Source organism: Xiphophorus couchianus, chromosome 22, assembly GCF_001444195.1.
Source record: "Xiphophorus couchianus chromosome 22, X_couchianus-1.0, whole genome shotgun sequence".
NCBI lineage: Eukaryota > Metazoa > Chordata > Actinopteri > Cyprinodontiformes > Poeciliidae > Xiphophorus > Xiphophorus couchianus.
In genome coordinates this window covers 23,153,311-23,173,922 of record NC_040249.1, presented here as the reverse complement: position 1 = coordinate 23,173,922, position 20,612 = coordinate 23,153,311, and the positions used below count along the sequence as shown (strand labels likewise).

General features: G+C 37.1%; 1 protein-coding gene across 11 annotated transcripts in view; it reads left to right on the top strand.

Moving 5' to 3' along the window:
• sorbs1 (sorbin and SH3 domain containing 1) overlaps nucleotides 1-20,612 on the top strand; it is a 73,830-nt gene that overhangs the window by 19,096 nt on the left and 34,122 nt on the right. For 7 of the 11 annotated variants that reach the window (XR_003594185.1, XR_003594184.1, XM_028007475.1 and 4 more), the window contains exons 2-14: nucleotides 237-273; nucleotides 407-490; nucleotides 2,328-2,438; nucleotides 3,842-3,948; nucleotides 4,039-4,180; nucleotides 4,335-4,364; nucleotides 8,278-8,414; nucleotides 9,297-9,357; nucleotides 9,457-9,531; nucleotides 13,103-13,138; nucleotides 13,258-13,360; nucleotides 14,145-14,259; nucleotides 18,112-18,189. Coding sequence is in view for 9 of the 11 variants with exons in the window: in XM_028007475.1 (XP_027863276.1) it covers nucleotides 457-490; nucleotides 2,328-2,438; nucleotides 3,842-3,948; nucleotides 4,039-4,180; nucleotides 4,335-4,364; nucleotides 8,278-8,414; nucleotides 9,297-9,357; nucleotides 9,457-9,531; nucleotides 13,103-13,138; nucleotides 13,258-13,360; nucleotides 14,145-14,259; nucleotides 18,112-18,189 (1,029 nt within the window). In the remaining 2 variants the exon portion in view is untranslated. The remainder of the gene's footprint in view (nucleotides 1-236; nucleotides 274-406; nucleotides 491-2,327; nucleotides 2,439-3,841; nucleotides 3,949-4,038; nucleotides 4,181-4,334; nucleotides 4,365-8,277; nucleotides 8,415-9,296; nucleotides 9,358-9,456; nucleotides 9,532-13,102; nucleotides 13,139-13,257; nucleotides 13,361-14,144; nucleotides 14,260-18,111; nucleotides 18,190-20,612) is intronic. The other 4 variants (XM_028007468.1, XM_028007470.1, XM_028007471.1 and 1 more) reach the window with 4 other exon arrangements.

Here is a 20,612-nt window from a genome sequence, read left to right as displayed (position 1 = left end):
TCTGTCGATGTGCTGGATTTTATTCTCCAGTTTCGGGAGGATGTGATACAGAATCAATTTTTATTAAATTTAGTCTCAAAAATGGATTTTTCTCCAGCTGTAAATTATGAGACTCTTTTAAAATGCAGTGAAATATAAATTGGATGTGGTCATTTTCATGCAGCTGAGTTTGTTTTATGTAGCTGCACCATTATTTCATCTCCTCTGTTTGAAGGTTTTCTCTGTTTCTCTTCCAGAGCCCTCCAGCAGAGGGCAGCACAAGCTCAACTCGCAGTAAGTCCGCCTGATTTCTCTAAAAACACGATTCCTGATTAGAGCCTGTACAGATTTCTGTTTGTAACTGTAATTATGTGATGTTTCTTAATTGAAATGTGGCCTTCTTGTTGTTTTCTGTCTGATTGTTGAGGATCAGGTCCCAGAGCAGTGAGCGCTGTCAGGATTACTCCTTTAACAACCATGAAAGGTTCTCCTGATCTGATTCCCTCCGCAGGTGATGTTTCCCTTTACTTTCTCCAAACTCTAACACTGTAAACATTTTTATTCAATTAAAAAAATGAAGATATTGTGTGCAGAAATGTAAAAAAAAAAGTATTGAATATTTTATTGAAATGTCAGAATCTTGTTTTAAAAAAAGGAGAAAGTCTGTGTTGTCTTGGTCACATGCTTTCCAATGTAGGCATGTAGAGTTTAGCAAACTGTGTGGTTAGGTTTAGAGCTGAAACGGTTAATCAGATGAATCAGTTGTTGAAATAACTAATTTAGTGATGGATTAATCTTTAACTGGAGTAAATAGACTCTAATCAAGGCCATTTCCTGAAAGAACAGCACACTCAGAGCAGTAGTCCAGCCAAACTCAACAATAACTATATTAGTTTTGCATTTAAGATTTTAATCACCATATCATTACATTGATTTTAAGTCCAGCAGAACGGACCGAGCTTTTCTCACGTTGATTTTGGAAGTATTTTTTAGCTGCAGATGCATCCTTTGCTACCAGTGATCAAACTTTCACTAAAGTAATTATTATTCTTAAATTTTAGACACAGAAATGTTTGGTTTTTTATTTATAAAAGACATTTAATCATTTGGGTTTTTATCTATTAATGTATTTAAGTGGCACAATAAAAAAAATCTGCAAAATATGCAGATTAATCAGACAAATTTTTTTCTGATTAATTGTAAAAAAAATAATTGATTACTAAAATAATAATAGTGGAAAAGACTGTATAAAAAGCAACATTTGGTTAAGTAAGATGTTTTATTCTAATGCAGGTGACAAGCAGCATAATTTCTTCCAGGAACAGAGAACCAGTAGCAGAGATTTTAATAGATCATATCTAAGATATTCTAATTAAAATACAGCCTTATAAACTGAAATACTAACTTGAAGTTTCCCTTTATTTCCTTTGCCACTGTTGGGCTGAACCACAAAGAGCAGAAATAAAACCGGTAGCTGTTAGCTTCTCCGTTAGCACAGAAACGGCTTCCTCTGGGTGTTCTCTTGTGACGTCGCGCTTCTGCACGTAGTTGGAGTTGCTATGACAACAAGAGGCAAACCACTAGCATAGAGCTAACTCTTCCCCTTTCCTATCTTATAAACAATATAAGTACATTACAAGTATTAATCGATTCAAATTTTTGAGTACTCTATCCACCTCTGTGTAATGCTAAGATAAGTAGCAGTGATATTTACTGTAATACTTGCTGCCGAATTAGCACAGTTAGCTTAGCTAATGTAGCTCTCATCTAAAGCTAAGACAGAAATGTAGCCTACTTTCTCCCCTAGCATCTTTTAGCTAAATTTAACAGGAATCTTTATTGAGTCTGACTCACTACAGCAGTTCAAACGGAGGTCAAACTGGGGTCAAACTGAGGTCATGTTTCACAGAAGCTGTGATTTTATGATCTAGTGATAATAAAGGAACTGTCCCTCTTTATATTACTAATACATCAATTCATCAATTCATATTTGAAATTAGTGATTAATTTGCACTGTTGATTAATAGTTACTTCTTCAATATTCTTTTTTTCCACCAAGCTCAATAAATGCAGTTGAATTAAAGGTTGGATTTTTCCATTTTTTCACTGTGAGGTCATCCTACTGCTTTAAAAAAAGATAAAAAAATTTTTTATGTTGTTTTACTCATCCTTACCCGAGCCTCCATCTGCTTCAGCTCAGCAGCTAACTTTGTGTTAATTAGCTTCACGGCGTTTTAATGTGATGGCCTGGTTCTGATGAGCCGGATCTATTCCAGGAACTCCCTGCAGCTTTGAAACAATCCCGGCTCTAAAGCCGCTTCGTTTTCATCGGGATGAACCTTTTTCAGATTTGGACCCGAGCAGAGTGTGCAAAGGGAAAGGCGTGGTGACCCTGAGGGCGACCCTCGTCCACATCGACGACGACGACGGCGACGAGCCGAATGTCATCGCAGCTACAAGTACGTCGGGCTTTTTCACTGCAGCTCTGTGCATGACGAAATAATATTTAGCGTGGGGCAATAATCGCATGACTGAGTGCAGAAGATGACATTTCATCATGTTGTAAAGAGGCTTCGCTAAGCTCTGACCCAGAGCGTTTCAGTGGATGGACTCTCAGAACCGATTGCTCATATTTTCATGCAAATGTCAAAGAGCGTTCTTCCTGCCCACGCTGCGCTCCGGACCGCAGATCCGCTACTGTGGGCTCGTTTGTTGCTCAGAACCCTTCAGAACCGGGCTGGAAACAGGGAGATGCTTTAATTGTTGCGCAGCGGGATTAAAAAGGCCACTGGAACAAACGATCTTTGCATCTGTCTGAAAAGGCTTTTTGTTCTCCTCACAAAGTTCAGAGATTGTGGGAGAATCTTTTTTTTCCCACTTTTCTGTGAGTGAAGCTCACCAAAGAAAAAAACCCACACTGGGCGGAAACAGAGGACATGCAGCAGCAGCAGCAGTTATCTGCAACAGCGTTTTAAAAACAGGGACTAAATCATGGCAAAAAACTCAGAAATTTATTGAAAAAAAACCCTGAAGTTTTTGGAGTTTGAAAAGTCAAATTTTTCTTACTTTTTAAATTCACAATTTGGGATTAATCTCAAAACATCAAAAATAAATAAATTCTAGCAGTTTTTTGACTTTTCAGATTTAGAAATTTGCTTATTTTTTCCAGAAAAATTCTTTAAATTAATCCAAGTCAATAAATATTTTTAGCAAATGTTTCACTTTCCAAACTCAGAAACGTTCATGCTTTCTCTAGAAAATTTTAGATTAATCTCAGACTTTGAGTTTTCTCTAGAAAATTATTGACTTTTCAAACTCAGAAACATCAATGTGTTTCTAGAAAATTTGTGAGATTAATTTCCAAATTTTTTTCTATCAATTTTTCATCTTTTAAAGCTTGGAAATGTCCTTGTTTTCTCTGGAAAATTTGTGGGGTGAATCTAAAAATGTCAAAAGTTTTTTTTTAGAAAATCTCTGACTTTTCAAAATCTGAAATTTCCAATTTCTTCTGGAATATTTCTGAGATTAATTTAAAGGTTTAGAGCTTCTTCTAGCAAAATTTCAGAAATTTCCAAGTTTGTTCTACAAATTTTCTGACATCAATCTAAAAATGGCTGATTTATTTCTAGCAATTTTTCCACTTTTCAAACGTAAAAATTTCTTTGTTTTTTTCTATAAATGTTCAGATTTTTTTGGCAGATATTGACCTTTTTCTTGTCTCTTTCTTGTGAAATGTCCCTGATCCTCCGTTGTATTTGTCTGCTGTGGTTCACTGACATGCCACACCTTTCAGTGCCTCCCCCAGTGTTTGTCCTGCTGCAGTAGCGGCCGCCGTGCTCAGAGTGTTCTGGACTCGTTTCAGGCAGCTGGACCGGCCAGATTAATGGAGACGGATCCAGAGCAGGAGCAGCCGAGGACGGCAGCAGCAACGCGCCTCATTTACCTCCTGAGAGCAACACCCGGTGCCAGGTAGGATCACTTCACCTCGTTTAACCTCGGCCCGCTTCTCCAGGTTTATGGAAACATACCGTTCATTTCTGTTTTCTCTGCATTTTTTAGGCCTTTTCACCCAGAAGCATAAGCGAAAACGAAGCTGCTTCTCCTCCAGATGCTCTGTACGTTAACCCCTCGGCTCCCGGTTGTGTTTATCCCCGCACCAGTTCAGTCAACCCCACCATCGTCCTGCTGCAGCACAACAGAGGTGAGCCGCAGCAGGAGCTGCTGTTTCTGACCCATCACCAACTTGTGAGGCACGCTTGTCGTTCTGTTTCTGCGTCTCTAACCAAACTGATGCTTTCACACTTCAGCTTTGGCTGCTGAGTCACTTTTCACCGTTTGTCTCTCTCTCGCCACAGAGCAGCAAAAGAATCTGCCTCACTTCGAAGGTATGCGCTCAGGTTTCAGCAGCACATTTACTTACCTTTTCATCAGGCAGAAACTTAGATCTTCTGCACACAGAGACAACGTGTCTACATTTGTTTTCTTAGGGGGCAAAAACTGTTGGCCCGGGGTGTCCAAAGTGCGGTCCGGGGGCCCTTTCTGGCCCTCTGTAGGATTTTGTGCGGCCCCCTGACCTCAATGCAAGCTTTATTTCATCTTGTAGAGCAACATTTTCTACAGAGAAAAACATTTTTTAAAAATATCAAGATGTTTCTGCATTTGTCTTGATTTTGGCGTAACTAAACACAGACATACTTTTTCTAAATGCAAAGCATTCAGGCCAAATAAGGAGATAATCAACCCCAAAAGTGAGAAACCTGTTTTACAACGCAATCATGCAAAACCTTTTCTAGGTTTTGTATTTACAACTATTTAAAGTGTTACTTTAGTTTATTGAGCAGATAAAAAAGGCACAAAAAGTTTCTTTTAAAAAACTTTTGTGCCCCCCCAAGTTCTTTCAATGTAATGATTTTGGCTCTAAAAAGACTAAAATTGCAATTTCCTCTAAATTCACTTCAATATTAGAAAATAATGAACAAAACTGGAATAACACAAATAAAACACATGGATCTGTTTAGCATGTTTAAGTTTGTTTGTTACTGTTGTTTATGACACGCTAGCTGCACGATTAGCCTGTTTAGCTTAGCATAGCTAGCTGTATGCGGCTCTATTTTTAGTGCCGTTATTGAACCACTATAAACTACAAATTGCAAACAATTGTTTAATTATCTGGCACTAGAGATGGAAATGATCTTGTAATGTTAATTAATGTGTGATGCCCTGTTTTTAAAAAAATTAAAGTGAAGCAATCAACAAGAAAAACATACAGTATATATTTTAATGCCTGCTGTAGAAAAGCCTATCACCGTAACACATTTTGCTGGACGATAAATTGTCCCAGAAGTTATTGTGATAAACGATAATATTGTCGTTTATAGACCATTTTTATGTAATATTAAGGTAATAATGCAGGAACACATCATTAAAGATCAATACACATTAAATTCTGATTAACATTTGACACCGGAACTGGAAAACATCTTAAATCCAAAATAAATAAACAAAAACAACAAATAAAATGAACTATGAAGTTTCTATAAACAAAATTGTCCTTCAACAATTGGGCTAGTTGAGACCAAAGCACCCGACTGAAGAGTTTTATCATCTGGTTTTTCATAGAAAGAGGGAGAAAAATAGAAAAACAATAAATCATGCAAATGGAAATTATTTAAATTTATGATGCGATTAATTGATTTATTGTAAAAGAAGAAAAGGAGAATTTCTGTCATCTGCTGACATGGAGTGTGAACAGAAACGCTAATCTATGAACGACATGATGTAAACATCTGATGGCTCTGCTGACCAATCAGGTTTCATGTGTTCATTTGCATCAGAATCAGTTTTATTCACCATGTTTCTGCACATAAACAAGGAATTTGGTTTCATTTCCACTTTTCTCCTGAAGAAGACATTCCTTCTCTTCATGTTAGCGTGTGTCAGTGGTATTAGCCAACTACTGAATATTTGTTCCTCAGCTTCGGTGAGACAAAAGCAGAAAAACTGTTGGAACGATTTGAGTTGGTTTGAGGACACAGAGTTTATGCCAGTTTGTTGGATTTGAGGCTGTGTGGCTGCAGACCAGACAGGATGCTCACCTAGGAAACATTTGGCGCCAGAATGCATTGTGGGAATAAAACCAGCTGACAGAGGCAGAGTGATGCTGGAAACCAGCCGAGGGTCACATTCACATTCCCACCTACTGAACAATTGTTGGAGCCAGCGGCGCCTGAGGAAGGCAGCAAGGACATTTGTTCAGTTTGATGATCATCATGATGATGATGATGATGATGATCATGATGGTGATCATGATCATGATCATCATCATGACTTTTCTAATCCCCCACAGATTGGGTTAGCATACACGTATGTCTGCAGGGCTGAAGCTAATGATTGCTTTAGTAATTGATTAATCGATTACTATTTGATTAATTGGATAAAAATTGGCACATTCTGCAGGTTTTTTATTTAACCCTTTAATCCTTTTTATACAATTTTAGAAATACATTGCTAAATTAGTTATATAAAATGAAAAATGAAATGAAAAATCTGTGGCATATGCTTTTTCTTATCCGATTAATCGATTATTTGTCAGAATAATCGATAGATTAAAAGGTTTGTTTGTTTCCTCCGTTTTCTCTTGGGTTTTGTTTTATAAACAGTCAGTGTGGAATCTCCTGTGAGTGTTTTTGCCAACTTAAGATCAGATTGAAAGATGAGATTATTTCTGCGATGTCCTGACATGTGAAAGCCCAGAACTGAGAGGTTCTGTTTGCTTTCACACAGAGGCGTCGCCGTTCTGATTGTAGCGTCCATGTTGGACGACATGAACACAGAAACATTTCTCACATATCCATCGTAATAAACCGCCATAATGTGCCTCATTCACACTCCTATGATAACAGTTACTGTCATGCAGACTCCTGCACAGCTGTGAAATATTTAAAAAGTTCTGCAGTCATGCTTCATTTATTCTCCTCATTGCAACAGTTTGGACTTGTAACAACAATCATCACATTATAGTTGTATATTTAGTTTAATTGCAGGTTCTATAATTAATTAATCACATTTTAACTGAAAATTAAAAACAAAATAAGCAACATTTTCTATCTTGAAGCCCTTTTCCTGCTGAATTATTGAATAAATAGACATATGAGCTCAATAACGATATTTGTTGTTTTTCATCTGTTACCTGAGTGAAGTTGGTTCCCCTTTTTGTCAAATCTAACAAAATTTGTGTCAGACATTTGTGCACCAAAATTTTAAAGATATTACTAAATGTTTCTGGAGGTCATACAAGGTCAACCAGCGCCAATTTTATTGCACTTGGTCCACCAAAAAAGTGATTGATTAATTATTTGCTAGAGTATATAATTTATTTTAAAAGGTCTGATATGTCTTCAAATCAGACATTTTTGGTGTCAATCAACTTGACTACATTTTTGCAGCCTTTTTTTGTTTGTGCTGCTTTTGCTTTGATTATATTAATAAAAGTTTAAAGGTTAAAAGGTCAACCAGCCCCCCCAACATTAGTCCAATCCAACACAATTGATAAATGTCTGTGGTACGTTTGTACCCATTTTTGTTTGTGCCGCTATCATTTTAAAGATACTATTAAATAAAGTTTCCAGAGGTCGTCAGAGGTCAGCTGCCCATACTCTGACCTCTGACCCCATACTCACATGTACAATATCAAACAAATTCGATGCGAATGAACTGGGCTACATTTGTGCTGCTTTTGCTTCAAAGATATTGATAATGACCTCTGATGACCTCTGGATCTTTTTTATCAACATCTTTAACACGATCGCAGCACAAACATACCACAAAACATTTGATAGATTTGAAGACGGTCCGCTTCATTCTGGTAGCTAAACAGAGTGAAGTTGGTGGAATCAACTGACTCACTCACTCTTTGGTTACCTAGCAACTCGCTCATTCTTTGGTTGCCTAGCAACGACCTGTTGAGTAACATGCACAGCAGCAGTTTAATGTTTCGCCACTTTGCTTAAAAATAACTGATATTAAAAACAAAAAAAACTCTGATCAGTAGTTATCAGTATTGGCTGATACGAAACTCTCATAATGTGATCCCATAGAAGCGTATAAAAATTATTTTTATTGGTGAGGCTAAATTTAGAGTTAAATCATTAGAATTAACAGAAAAAAATGTCAGCTTGGAGTGAATCTAACAGTTTACTGAAACTGCCTCTGGTCTGCATGAGGTCCTTGGTTTGTCTGTCGCCTTAATGTTTCTCTCCTCTGTGTTCTGTTCTGTTTCTGGTCTGCTGTGCTTTTCAGAGCCGGCCCCAGACAAAGGCCCCGATCCCAGCAGGGACTGTGTGAGTCCCGGCTCCGACATGGACGGGACGAGGCTGCGGCTGTCGCTGCACTCCCCCGTCCGCGGCCCCATGAGCAAACCCATTGTGCCTGTTCGGGTGAGCAACCACAGCCTCTGTCTGATGGAGACAGATTTACTCACTGCGGACTAATAAAGACCGCTCTGTTCACAGAAGCCACATTTTCTTTACTCCTCTGTGGAAAACAGACATATTTCCATCAGGGTTACCAGTTAATCTTCTGTTATTGATGACTACACTGCAAAAACACAAAATCTTACCAAGTATTTTTGGTCTGGTTTATAGTGTAAAATATTTTGGGGTGGGGTGGGGGGGAGGAAGCTAACTTTAAAGTAATTTTTATCAATTTAAGCTAGGTTGTTTTAAGTTAATAAATCCTTCATATTGATGAAAAAGTTCTAGTCCCACTTTTAGCAAAGGAAAAATGTCTTGTTATAATTTATTGCAATAAATCAATTAATCACAAGATAAATTAAAATTAAGTCTAAACCATTTGCATGATTTATTGTTTTTCTCATAATTCGTTTTATTTGTTTCTATTGTTTGTTGATTTATTTTTGATATTTAAAATGCTTTCCTGTTCCAGTGTTAAATGTTCATTAGAATTTAAAATTAATTGATCGTTGACAATGTATTCTTATGCTATTAAAATTATACTACTTGAAAATGGTCACAAAACAACAATATTATCATTTTACTATCACAAAATGTTACGTTGCAGGCCTAGTTATATGTGAAATAATGGAATCAGTACTTTTTCATCAATATTAAGGATTTATTAACTTAAAACAAACTGAAAAGTTGCTTGTAAGTTAGTTTTGTCTTATTTCAAGTGCCCAAAATTATTTCCCCTAGAAATTACAGAAAATACCTGGTAATATTTGTGTTTTTGCAGTGCGTTCTGATTATCATTGTAATCTCTAGATGATCTGTTTCTAATTTCTCACATTTTAATTTCAGAACACTGAAAAGTCCAAGGACTGGTATAAGACCATGTTCAAACAGATCCATAAATTACCCGGTAAGTCTGTTTTTCTGAGCCGGAGTCGTCAGTTGGGTGTCCCTGTGGCTGTCCAGCGTGTGTCCCTGTCCCTCATGTCCTCTGTCTCACTGTGCTCAGAGCCTTTTGAGGAAAACCCCTACCGCCCCACCTACATTTTCCCCGAGACCTTTGACATTCGCATGACCCCAAAAGGTATCGATGGCGGCAGCCGTGCTCTCATTGGCTTTTACTAATTTGCAGCCATCTTCAGCTCCGGTTCCTCCAGTCTGCAGAAACACAGAAACTCTTTAACAAATTTTTTTCTGGTGTTTGTCCAAACCTCTGAGCCTCCAGCCACATTTGGAAATAATCATTAAACTGATTCAATGCGGCTGGAGGAGGATCAGCAAGGCTTTTTTGAAATTTCAGGTAAATTTGGACATAAACGTTCAAATTTAAATAAACATAAGCTAATGTTGTAATTTTCCTGTTAATCCAAATGTTTTAGTTTGTGATATGTAATAATTCATAATTACTTTTTTAAAAATTGGGTATTTTTTTTACTATATTTCTCATAAACGCAATGCATGTTGGTAGGTTATGGTGAAATCAAGTTTATAAACAAAATATACAAAGATAATGTGAACAATATACGTTTTTATATTAGCATAAGATCTTTACTGAAACAAACATGATTAGCTTCTGCTCCACTGTTTACTATATTAGCAGGAGCTAACACCGTTAGCAGGAGAGAGCGAACACCATAAGAAAGAGCTAACACCGTTAGCGGGAGCTAACACCTTAAGCAGGAGCTAACAGCGGTTAGCAGGCGCAAGCTAACACCATAAGCAGGAGCTAAAGCAAAATCAAAACAAATGTGAAGATAATAAATAAAATGGATGATAAAATAAATGGATGTTTAACGTGAAAATTAACCGTCTCTAGCTCTTTTTGTAGCTCTCCATTTTAATAGGTGAGAAAATATTTTGATCCATGCTTACCGTAAACAGCTTTCCTTGGAGCTTGTTGCTCTCCTCTCTGGTTAGCATTCCTGAGTTGCAGCCGCACAAACACCAGATTTTCTTTCCCCTCTTCCTCCGTTTGGTCCTCATCATCTTCATTTCTGCTTGTCGTTTCTGTGTTAACTTGTATTTCAATTTCTGGTTCAAATGGAAAGGACTGAATATTTTTCACTGATCAAAAATTACTGTTCTGGCTGGACGGAGCTAGCTCTGTAGCACCTAGCATGCGTCATCTACCTTGGATGCTTTGCAGCATGAACAACACAGCGATGTCCAAATGACAATATTTAATTTAAATTCATCAAAACTAATCAGCCTGCAGGTTCTGCTGTGTTTTTAGTCTGTTGTTGCAACTAACCGAGGTTGTTGTTGGACATCCAGTGTTTGGAGGGACATCCTGAGTACAAAATGAGAATAAATATCTTAATTTAACGAGGAAAACAAGTTTTTTCTCAAAAATTTCTGAGATTATTCTAAAAGTTTTTGTTTTTTCTAGCAAATTTTCAACTTTTGAAACTCAGAAATTTGCAAGTTTTTTCTAGAAAATTTCTGTGATTAATCTTAAATAATTTTTTGGGGGGTGGAAATTTACTCAACTCGTTTTTTTCTGTCTACAGTAGCCGTAACAGTCCTGTATGTGTTATTTTGGTCTGTTAAATACTTCACCCATATAAAAGCTTTTATTTTTGGTAAATAAACACATTTGTTCCCCAAACTTTGCTCCTATGATCGTCTGAATATTTAAAGAATTACAATAACCTCGTATAGCGGTTGGAAATAGTACGAGAAAAATCACATTTAGTCATGATGACGTTTCCATCTGAAGCTCCAGTTAAACATTTAGTACCATTTATAAAGTTTTCTTTTTTGGTTGTTTAGGTAATTATTTAACTGAGACTGGCTCTAAATAATCAGCACAAACACAGATAGGATGTTGGCCAGGATGCTCCACTCCTTTAAAATTCTGTCGCCTTCACAGATTCTAACTTTTCTATTTTGGTCCTTATTTCACTTATTTTCCTTTTTGTTATTAATTGTTTCAAAAATATTGTTCATCATTGGTTGTAGTGCTGAGTTGTGACCACTAGGTGGTGCTCCCGACCTGTGATGAGAGCTGCTGCTCCACAGAACATTTTCTTTACTTTTCATTATCAGTGTTCAGATTTATCTCAGTTCAATGTCATTTATTTACATATTTATTTCTAGTGAGTAAACTAAGATTTAAACGTGGAGAAATTTGTTTGATGTTTAAGTGGTCTGGATATGAATTGTTAATCCTCCTGTAACTAATATTTGACAAAAATATGGGTGTTTTTATAGCTCTGAGTGCTTTGCCTCAGCTTCATGCCTCATTATTAATTCAAACCCCAGTTTTAGCCGAGCGATGCTTCCTGTAAAAAGCTTTGATTTGACCCTCTTTGATTGAGTCGGCGATCCTGTGATGCTGGACCTAATGGAAAGCTAAAAAAGCCTTAAACTTTAATGTGTTTTGAATTATTTAGAGATCTTAAATGTATTTCTTGCTTAAAATCAAGACGTCTGCATTCCCTCGGCTTTCCTGTCGCTTTGTGGCTTTTTTGGGTTATTTTGAACGGTTCTCTCAGGTGGATGATAGGATTATACGACAGGCAACTTTAATGATTCATAAGAACAAGAATTGGACGCACAAATCTGAATCTATGGTAGATTTTCTCTCAAATTCAGAGTTGAAATAATGAATAAAACCTCAGAAACAGAAACTCAGTCATATTTAAAATATTGCAGTTTTAAGTTGCAGAGAAAACTGCACTGAAAAAACCGAACGAACCTCCAACTTTTAAAAAAAAGTTAATTTGTTACTTGGCTTAAATTAAGTTTCTGAAACTTAATTTATTTATGTTTCTTTAATATGACGACTTAATAAACTTTATATATTTATTTGGATTATCTTATTTTATTAGAATCAGATCACCTGTTTAACCGCTTATAAAAAAAGTAGAGCTTTTTCAAACAATAAGTTTAAATGTGCCTCTGTCTCATGCAAAATATAAATTTAAAAATATCTGAGTGTAATCGAACCAGTTTTTAAAGATCTAAAACGTTTTTGATTATTTTTTGTTAAACTAAACAAAACTAGTTTAGAAACAAATTAGCTTATTCAGCTTAGATCATTAAAATAGTTTGTTTTTAAATTTAAAAAAGCATTTTCATTTTTGTTTTTAGGTTTTAAAAGAAAGTTATCAAACTTTTTACACAAAAGGAATAAATACAAATTATCAGTAGAAAGTATAATTTTTATTTGACAATTATTTTTAAAAAGTGCAAACTTTGCGAGCATAGGAGGAAGAAATACTTAAAAAAGGAATATTCTTAACATTATTAATGCTATTCTTTGTGAAAATGCTCTGTATATATTACATAAAAACATTTACAGTTTAAAACACAAATTCTTTAGCATTTTTGACCGAAGTTATTATTATTATTATGTTTCTCTGGACAACTAATTTCAATTTTAAAAGCTGCATATTATTGTGTGGAGGCAATAAAACTGCATGTATAATTTTGACCCTGTAATCCAGAATAAATCCACTATAGTTTCTAAACTCTAATCTCATTAAGATGCTTGTCGTAGAGTTATTCCAATCTGATGAAAGAACCAATTTAATGAAACATTAAGAGAAAATATTAATATGAGACCAAATTTAAATGTTTTATCAAAAGCAACTTAACATTCCTCCTCCTCCTTCTTCTTCTTCTGCTTTTTTCTTCTTCTACGTTTTCAGACGATGGTCCCACCCCATATGTTTACCTGGAAGATGGTGAGTTTTCTGATCATCCGTCTGAAGCGACAAAGAATGTGTTCAGTTTGATCTGTTTTTCAGGAAGAACTGTTCAGAGAACACTCCAGAGAATCTGTTCAGTTTGATCTGTTTTTCAGGAAGAACTGTTCCGCGCTCTAAAAGCGCCGACCCGGTGGACTCCAGAGGGAGACCGATGCCGGTTCCAACCCGGTCCTCGTCTCTCAAGCCGTCTGCCACAAGGTCTGGTACCAGACAGAAAGTAGATCCACTAGAACCGCCAGCTTCTGCTGCTGTTTAGTCACTTCCAGTTTTCTGCTGGTTCCTGGGCCAGTTTTCTGTTTCTGACCATCCTGGACAGTTTTCAGTCACTCCAGGGAGAAAGTGGCTCAGATGGTGGAAAGTTGGACTCAAGGTGATCCAAAAACCACCAACAAGATTTGGTTTTGGGGTAAAAGACCTAAATTCTGAGAATACAAGTCAGGATTCTGAAATTAAAGTCAGAGTTTTAAAATTTAAGTCAAAATTTGAAGGTTAAAATCGGAATTCTAAAATTTCAATCAAAATTTTAAGATTAAATCTCCAAATCCAAAGAAAAAGTCAGAATTATAAAATTTAGGAAAAATTCTGAATAATAAAATTAAGTTTGAAATTCTGAGAAAAAAGTCAGAATTGTGAAATTAAAATCAGATTTCTAAAATTTAAGTCAAAATCCTAAGATTGAGTTGATGATTCTCTTCGTTCTGCCAGCGTCCCTGGTTCTGTATATTCCTAATTTAATGTTCTGGTTTCCGTCCGTTGGGAAAACTTCTTTTCTCTCACCGGGTCCGGCTTCGCCTCCGTAATCCAATCACTGCCCAGATTGGATTTTTCTGCCGTGTCGTCGTTAGAGGGAAGAGGCAGGCGTGTTGAAACGTCACGTTTTTTAAATGAGAAATCGTCTCAGCTCGCGCCGGTTGCCATGGAGACCGCCGGATAAGGCTTGGCTCTCGGTGTCTCTCTCTCTCTGACTGTCCTTCCTCCGCAGGAGCGAGTGGGAGCCGCCGGAAAAGAAGGTGGACACCAGGAAGTACCGCGCCGAGCCCAGGAGCATCTTCGACTACGAGCCGGGGAAATCATCCGTCCTGAAGCTGGAGAGAACGGTAACACTCTCTGGGTGTGTGTGTGTGTGTGTGTGTGTGTGTGTGTGTGTGTGTGTGTGTGTGTGTGTGTGTGTGTGTCGTCTGAGCTGTGTCCTCCCCTTCATCATCTTCATCATCTTCCCCTGCCACCTCTGCATCCGAGCTGCTTCACTGCTAACGGTTAGCAACACTCAGGTTTACTGCATTTATTACAAGAGAGAAAAAACCAAATCAAGTCGGTGGTTAACATCAGTCCAGCAGCTTCTGCCCCACAGTTACCGACGGCAACAGACTCTGATCGCATTAATCCGCATAACTAATCTTATCTTTAACATAAATTGCAAGTAATATACATATACATTTTTAGTACAGAAAATAAAATCACACATATAACATTCAAAACCATCACACATTTAATAACTGGAGCATTACTTTGTATGAAAAATAAATAAAACCTACAAAGAAAAAATCAAGTTAACATCAGTCCAGCAGCTTCTGCCCCTACACAATAAAAACAATATAATGAATAAACCTAAACAGTTCCTAATACCGGTCAATGCCTCTCAGTGAACAGTTAACAGTTGCAAAAGCTTTAATTATAACAGTATAAAACATAAACAAACAGACACGTTGCAGCATGATGTTACAAAAAGCTGCCAGCTGCGATGGCTACCGTTGGTTTTAGCTGTCAAGTTGTCAACATGACGCATCAACATAAATCTTAAATCTACATGTGACATATACAAGAAAAAGGGATGCAGTGCTTTGCTACTAATTGTCAACACACTGGCAACTAGATAACAAGGTCAGGAAAATTCAAATTCAAATATACTGTATTAGTCCCAAAGGGAAATTAAATGTTTCTGTAGCTCATTAATTCAGATTCTTCAAAGAGTTATTGAAGATATTTCAGTTAAAAAATAATAATGAGAGAGAGGGAAGTAGGTCAGTTGTGCTAGCTTGACTCTGTGTTTTGTCTGTGTTTTGGTTTAGTTAAAAATAAAACAAAGGCGACCCACACAGAAACTCTGACAGAGTAGCTAATCAACCACCATTGTGTTAGCTTAGCTGATAGCAGCAGTAGCTAATCTACCACCACTGTGTTAGCTTAGCTGATAGCAGCAGTAGCTAATCTACCACCACTGTGTTAGCTTAGCTGATAGCAGCAGTAGCTAATCTACCACCACTGTGTTAGCTTAGCTGATAGCAGCAGTAGCTAATCTACCACCACTGTGTTAGCTTAGCTGATAGCAGCAGTAGCTAATCTACCACAGCGATCATTTAATCATAAACGCTAAATAAACATAAAGCCTAAAACCATAGCACTGTAATGGACTGAATGTTATGTGTGTTTTTTGGTGTTGAATGCTGATACATTAGTGGCGTTGTTGTCAGTCAGTTGCTATGGCAGTTTGTTTGTGTGTAGCATAGTTGACACAGAGAGCGAGGAAAAAAGAAGAATACAAGTGGCTTTGAATTGTTCTTCAACGGTTTTTCAGCGTTATTTTTCCCTTTGCGGCGGCGCGCTGAATTAAATTAGTAACACCTGCGCCTCCAGGTTTCCTTTCGCTCACGGAGTTGCTTTACCGCAGCAGCGCGGCTACAGATGGTCCCCAGCGTCGTGCGCGAAATTCCTGGATGTAAACAATAACATGCAACATGTCTATAGATTTATTTATAAATTACATTTTTCAATTTGCATGCTTCTCTGTATTTATTTATCAATTTATTTGATATTTTGTCATATTTCAGTTACTTACGATATCACACTTATGTATATATTTTTTATAGAATTGATATATTTGTATTTAACTAATATTTAACACTTTGGATGGAGTAGCCTGTCAACAACACAATTTCTGCTTAGGGATTAATAAAGTATATTCTATTTCATTCTAAAACATGAAGTAATTACACATGAAACCATGTTTATTTGTATCTGTACATTTGTCTAAAATAAATGTTAAGAACATAATACTTGTAAAGAAAACAGCTGATCCTAATATGCACCACAGATACAAATGGCAGCAGAAAAAGGGGGAGGAGCTGACAGTTACTGGTTGCTATGGTAACCACCAACTGCCAAGATCAGCGTAATGTAACTTCACAATAAGATGTCAAGAGGAAAAAAAGGCTTTTGACTAAACAAAATGAGTTTGAAGAATAAATAAACCAGTTTTGACAAACTAACATCTAAAATAATGTTAAAATAAAAACCCTGTTATGTTCACATATTCTGCGGTGAATTAAATATTTCGTGTCCTTGGCAAGCTTGTCGTCTTTATGTAATCATTTTCCACTCAGATATTTAGAAAAGATGCTTTATTGTGACAGAGCAGAGATGTGCTCATGTAATTACTGCCAGGCTGGTTGAGATCTGGCCTGATCCCACTGCCAACCATTTTGCCCATTGCAGTTCGCTCCAGTTCACCAGTAAAATAATGAACTCAGTCATTCATTCTTCATGTTTGGTTCACTGATTTTACTCTGTTTCTTTAAACCAACAGAGAGCCTTGCAGAAAGTTTCATTCTTCCTTTCTGTAAAACTACAAACTTCAATGTATTTCAGTGGGATTTTATCTGAGATACAGCAATACATAACTGTATGTATAACCTTATGTATAAAGTATAAATAAGGTAATTAATACCTCTTCAATACTTCACTTCATGTTGTGGAAGTACTGCTGGGGGGTTGTGAGACTTCTGATTAACTAAGCAGATTCAAATCACTTTTTTTATTCAAATTTATCTTTAAATACAAATTAACCTGAATCCAAAATTACATATTTTAGTCTGAAACGCAAACATTCGGTGAGAAAAATCTGATCATTGTGTCAAAATGATCAATATGTTCATAGCTGCGGCTTTATTAGGCCGTCAATTATGTTTAAAATAAAAACATGAAATAAAGAAGCTGTGAATCATTTCCATTGAGTCTGAAGTAAGTAAAAAGGCATGTTTTATGTAGTACTAAGCCTCGTTTATTGTAAAATACTACATACTATTTAGGGCTGGACAGTATGGCTGAAAAGCATGTCAGCATTTGTTTTCAGTTGATATCCATAATTATTGATCATTTTTTGTTTTATGTATCTGTACTACAGACAAACTATTGGTTACTTTTTCTGTGTTATCCCGTTTTCACTCCAAATTGAAACCTGAAACTGCTCCTGTGCAAGTTACTTAATAGTTTTATGGTTGCTAGGCAACCAAAAGAGTGAGTGAGTGAGTGAGTTGCTAGGTAACCAAAGAGTGAGTGAGTTAGTCGGTGCCACTGAAGACCTCTGGTCTATCTCATACAATTCCCCAAAACTTGCATTAAAGTTTATGGTTTTTAATGTCAGGAATATGAATATTTTCTGCATGGCACTTTATGCAAATGTCCTTTGGCTTATGCGGCATCAAAACCAGGATTTTATTATATGGTTTGATCTGAGATATCAGTTTCACAACTAATGAAATATGAAGCAAAAGGCAGCAGCTGTTACTGTAAAACCCCTGAATTTCTTCATGTTGTGGTCGACATGAAAGCAAAACTTACAGGCTGGACAGTTGCTGGGCTGGAAGTTGTGGTGTGAAGAGGACAGATTGGATGTCACAAACTAATTAGAGGAGGAGGCGGATTTGGTTTCTCCTGGTTCCTGTTTTCAAGTCTTTATGCTTTGTGATGTTTATCAGCTTCTGTTGCATCACTTTTTGCAAGGAACTAAAACAGCATTTTACTGAAAATATCAAACTATTTCAGGAAGAGTCATTTCATAAATCACATTTGCTTTCATGTGATTGGCTCCTTGCCTTGATGTGCATAAGCTGTGCTGTCTGAACTGTCTTCTCTTTGTCTTTCTCCTCCTGTCGCCATGCCCCTTTACTCAGGATGTAAGTCCAGAAGATGTAGATTTAGAGAATGAGCCTTGGTATAAATTCTTTTCAGAGATGGAGTTTGACAAAGCGGTAAGTGGTCGCTGTTCTCACAACGACGGCATATCGTCACGTACTGCATGTCATGTAACATCCATGTTGAACGTCTAAACAAACTGTCTGTGAGGTCTGCTTGTTTCCTCTCCCACTCCCACTGTGATCCTCTGAGTGTCTGATCGTATGGATCATTGAGGCTAAATACTGATTATCAGTCATAAAATGTATTGTTTTCTTGAATTTTCAGTTATTTTCTGTACAAGACCTACACTGTTAGGTTTTGTACACAAATATGTAAAAAAAATATATATATATCCTCACCACATCGTTAAAAAAAATAACATTGTCCGCATGGGTTTAAGAAAAGTTGTCATTAGTGCTGGACGATAAAAGCGCTTCATATCAATCAATATCAAGAATTATTGATAAGTTTGTAGTTTTAAATGTCTGAACTACCAAACTGGTGGAGCGGCCTTTCCTGATTTATCTGCAGCTTTCACTCCTTGCTACTATTGTTTATTTTTAAGCAGTTATGTGGCAAAACCTAAAACTGCTGCTGCGCAGGTTACTCAACAGGTTGTTACTAGGTAACCAAAGAATGGGTGAGTTGCTAGGTAACCAGAAAGTGAGTGAGTTAGTTGATTCCGCTAACGTAGTCTAGCAAGAGCCCTCACAAATCCGTTTTAAATATGCCTAGCCTGTAGAGGGCAGTGTAGCGCTATGGTAATACATATGTTAGCCAATCAGATTGCTTCAAAACAACCATAACTTCCTGTTACAAATTAAACATGGAGGCAAAAGACTCATTTGTGGGGACTGAAATAAAGGTAAAGTACTTTTAAATTGCGTATTAGAATATAGAGTTATTAAAACACAAAACTATGTTGATTGGAAATTATGTCAAAGCAAGTACATGGATAAACTACGACAGTGTATTTCGGCCATTGTAGATAAATTACCACATATTTTTACTCAAGTAGAAATAAAAAGTAGCCATCCAAGAAATGACTCAAGTTTGAGTAAAGAAGTGTTTGGAAAAAGTCAAGTACTGAGTAACTGATCAAACCACAATTTGATATGTAAAAATTACATAATGAGATCAAAATGACAATAATTCATATACACAACAAAATCAGACAAAAGAAACAGTTGTGCTCTCCATTAAGTGAAGTTACTCACACAGGGTAGAAGATCCAAAACATTTAATCAATAGTAGCGATGCTTCAAAATAAAATTACTGAAGTAAAACCAAAATTACTCCTAAAAGATTTTTTTTTTCAAAAAGTTTCTCTAGTTACTGTGCTGTTGTAGTAAAACCACATTCTGTTAAGTGACTCTTGCAAAATATTCATGTTTATTCAGTTACACCAATAACTTCTTTGTGAAACTCGGATTTTGCTCCTCATCTTTTGGCCTGCGGTGTTTTCTGAGCATGAGGTCTGGATCAGATGATTCACCCAGGAGTCTCTTCTCTCTTGTAGTCCACCCAACAAGCAACAGGCTCCAGGGTAATCCGTGCCTGTTATATTTACCAAAATATCCGTATGGCGCAGGTCTGAATCAGAGCCGTGACACATGCGAGCCTCAGGACAGAAGTGGTCCTTGCTGCCCAGAAACAGATGTTAATTTCCCAACCCGCCCCGCCCCAGATCCGGTGAGGCGGCACCACTGGCTTTGTGTTCCTGCGCCGTCCAGACGCTGCAGTTTGAGGTTAGCAGGAGGTCCAGGAGGCTCAGTGCCGGTGGCAGCTGCCGGACTCAGTTTCTGTCTGGACGGGTGCCACGTGAGCTCGGCTTGATGACTGGCTCCTGTTTAATGTTAAAGCCACTTCTAAAGCTGCACCTGGTATGTGCAGCATTTGACCTTAAGGCCCAGCCAGACACCATGGCTCATTGCGGCTTGATTGACAAATCAGGAGTCGTTTGGTATTAGCGAAGGAGAAGGAGATGCATTTTCATATCTGCTGAATCATTTGTGTGTTGAACTGGTTGATGATTCATTTTCTGTTTCCTGGCTGTTTATTTAAAATGGTCTGGTATTATGAAGAGCTGATGATGCCGTACATTCTGGCAATTCTTTCAAAAACCCCTTTAGTTAAAGCTGCAGTATGCAACTTATGTATTTTTTTACATATTTGTTGAAACTGTCACCATGTAATGACGATATGAAACAGATAATGTATTTCTTCTGCCATCTCCTTGTGCTCCCATTGCTAACTAGAAACAACCAATCAGGGCTAGGAAGCGGGTCTTAGCGTGGTCAATCATCCTCTCTGCTACAGTGCGGCTAACAGTGAATGCTAAGAATAGTTAGCACGGCCACTGATGACGGGGAATAAATGGTTTTTCCATAACTAAGTTGTTTCTCTGCCGTTAGCACATTTAGCAGCGAGTACATGAGAATGATTGACAGCTCTAAGAGCCGTCTCCTAGTTCTGATTGGTTGTTTTTGGTTGGAAG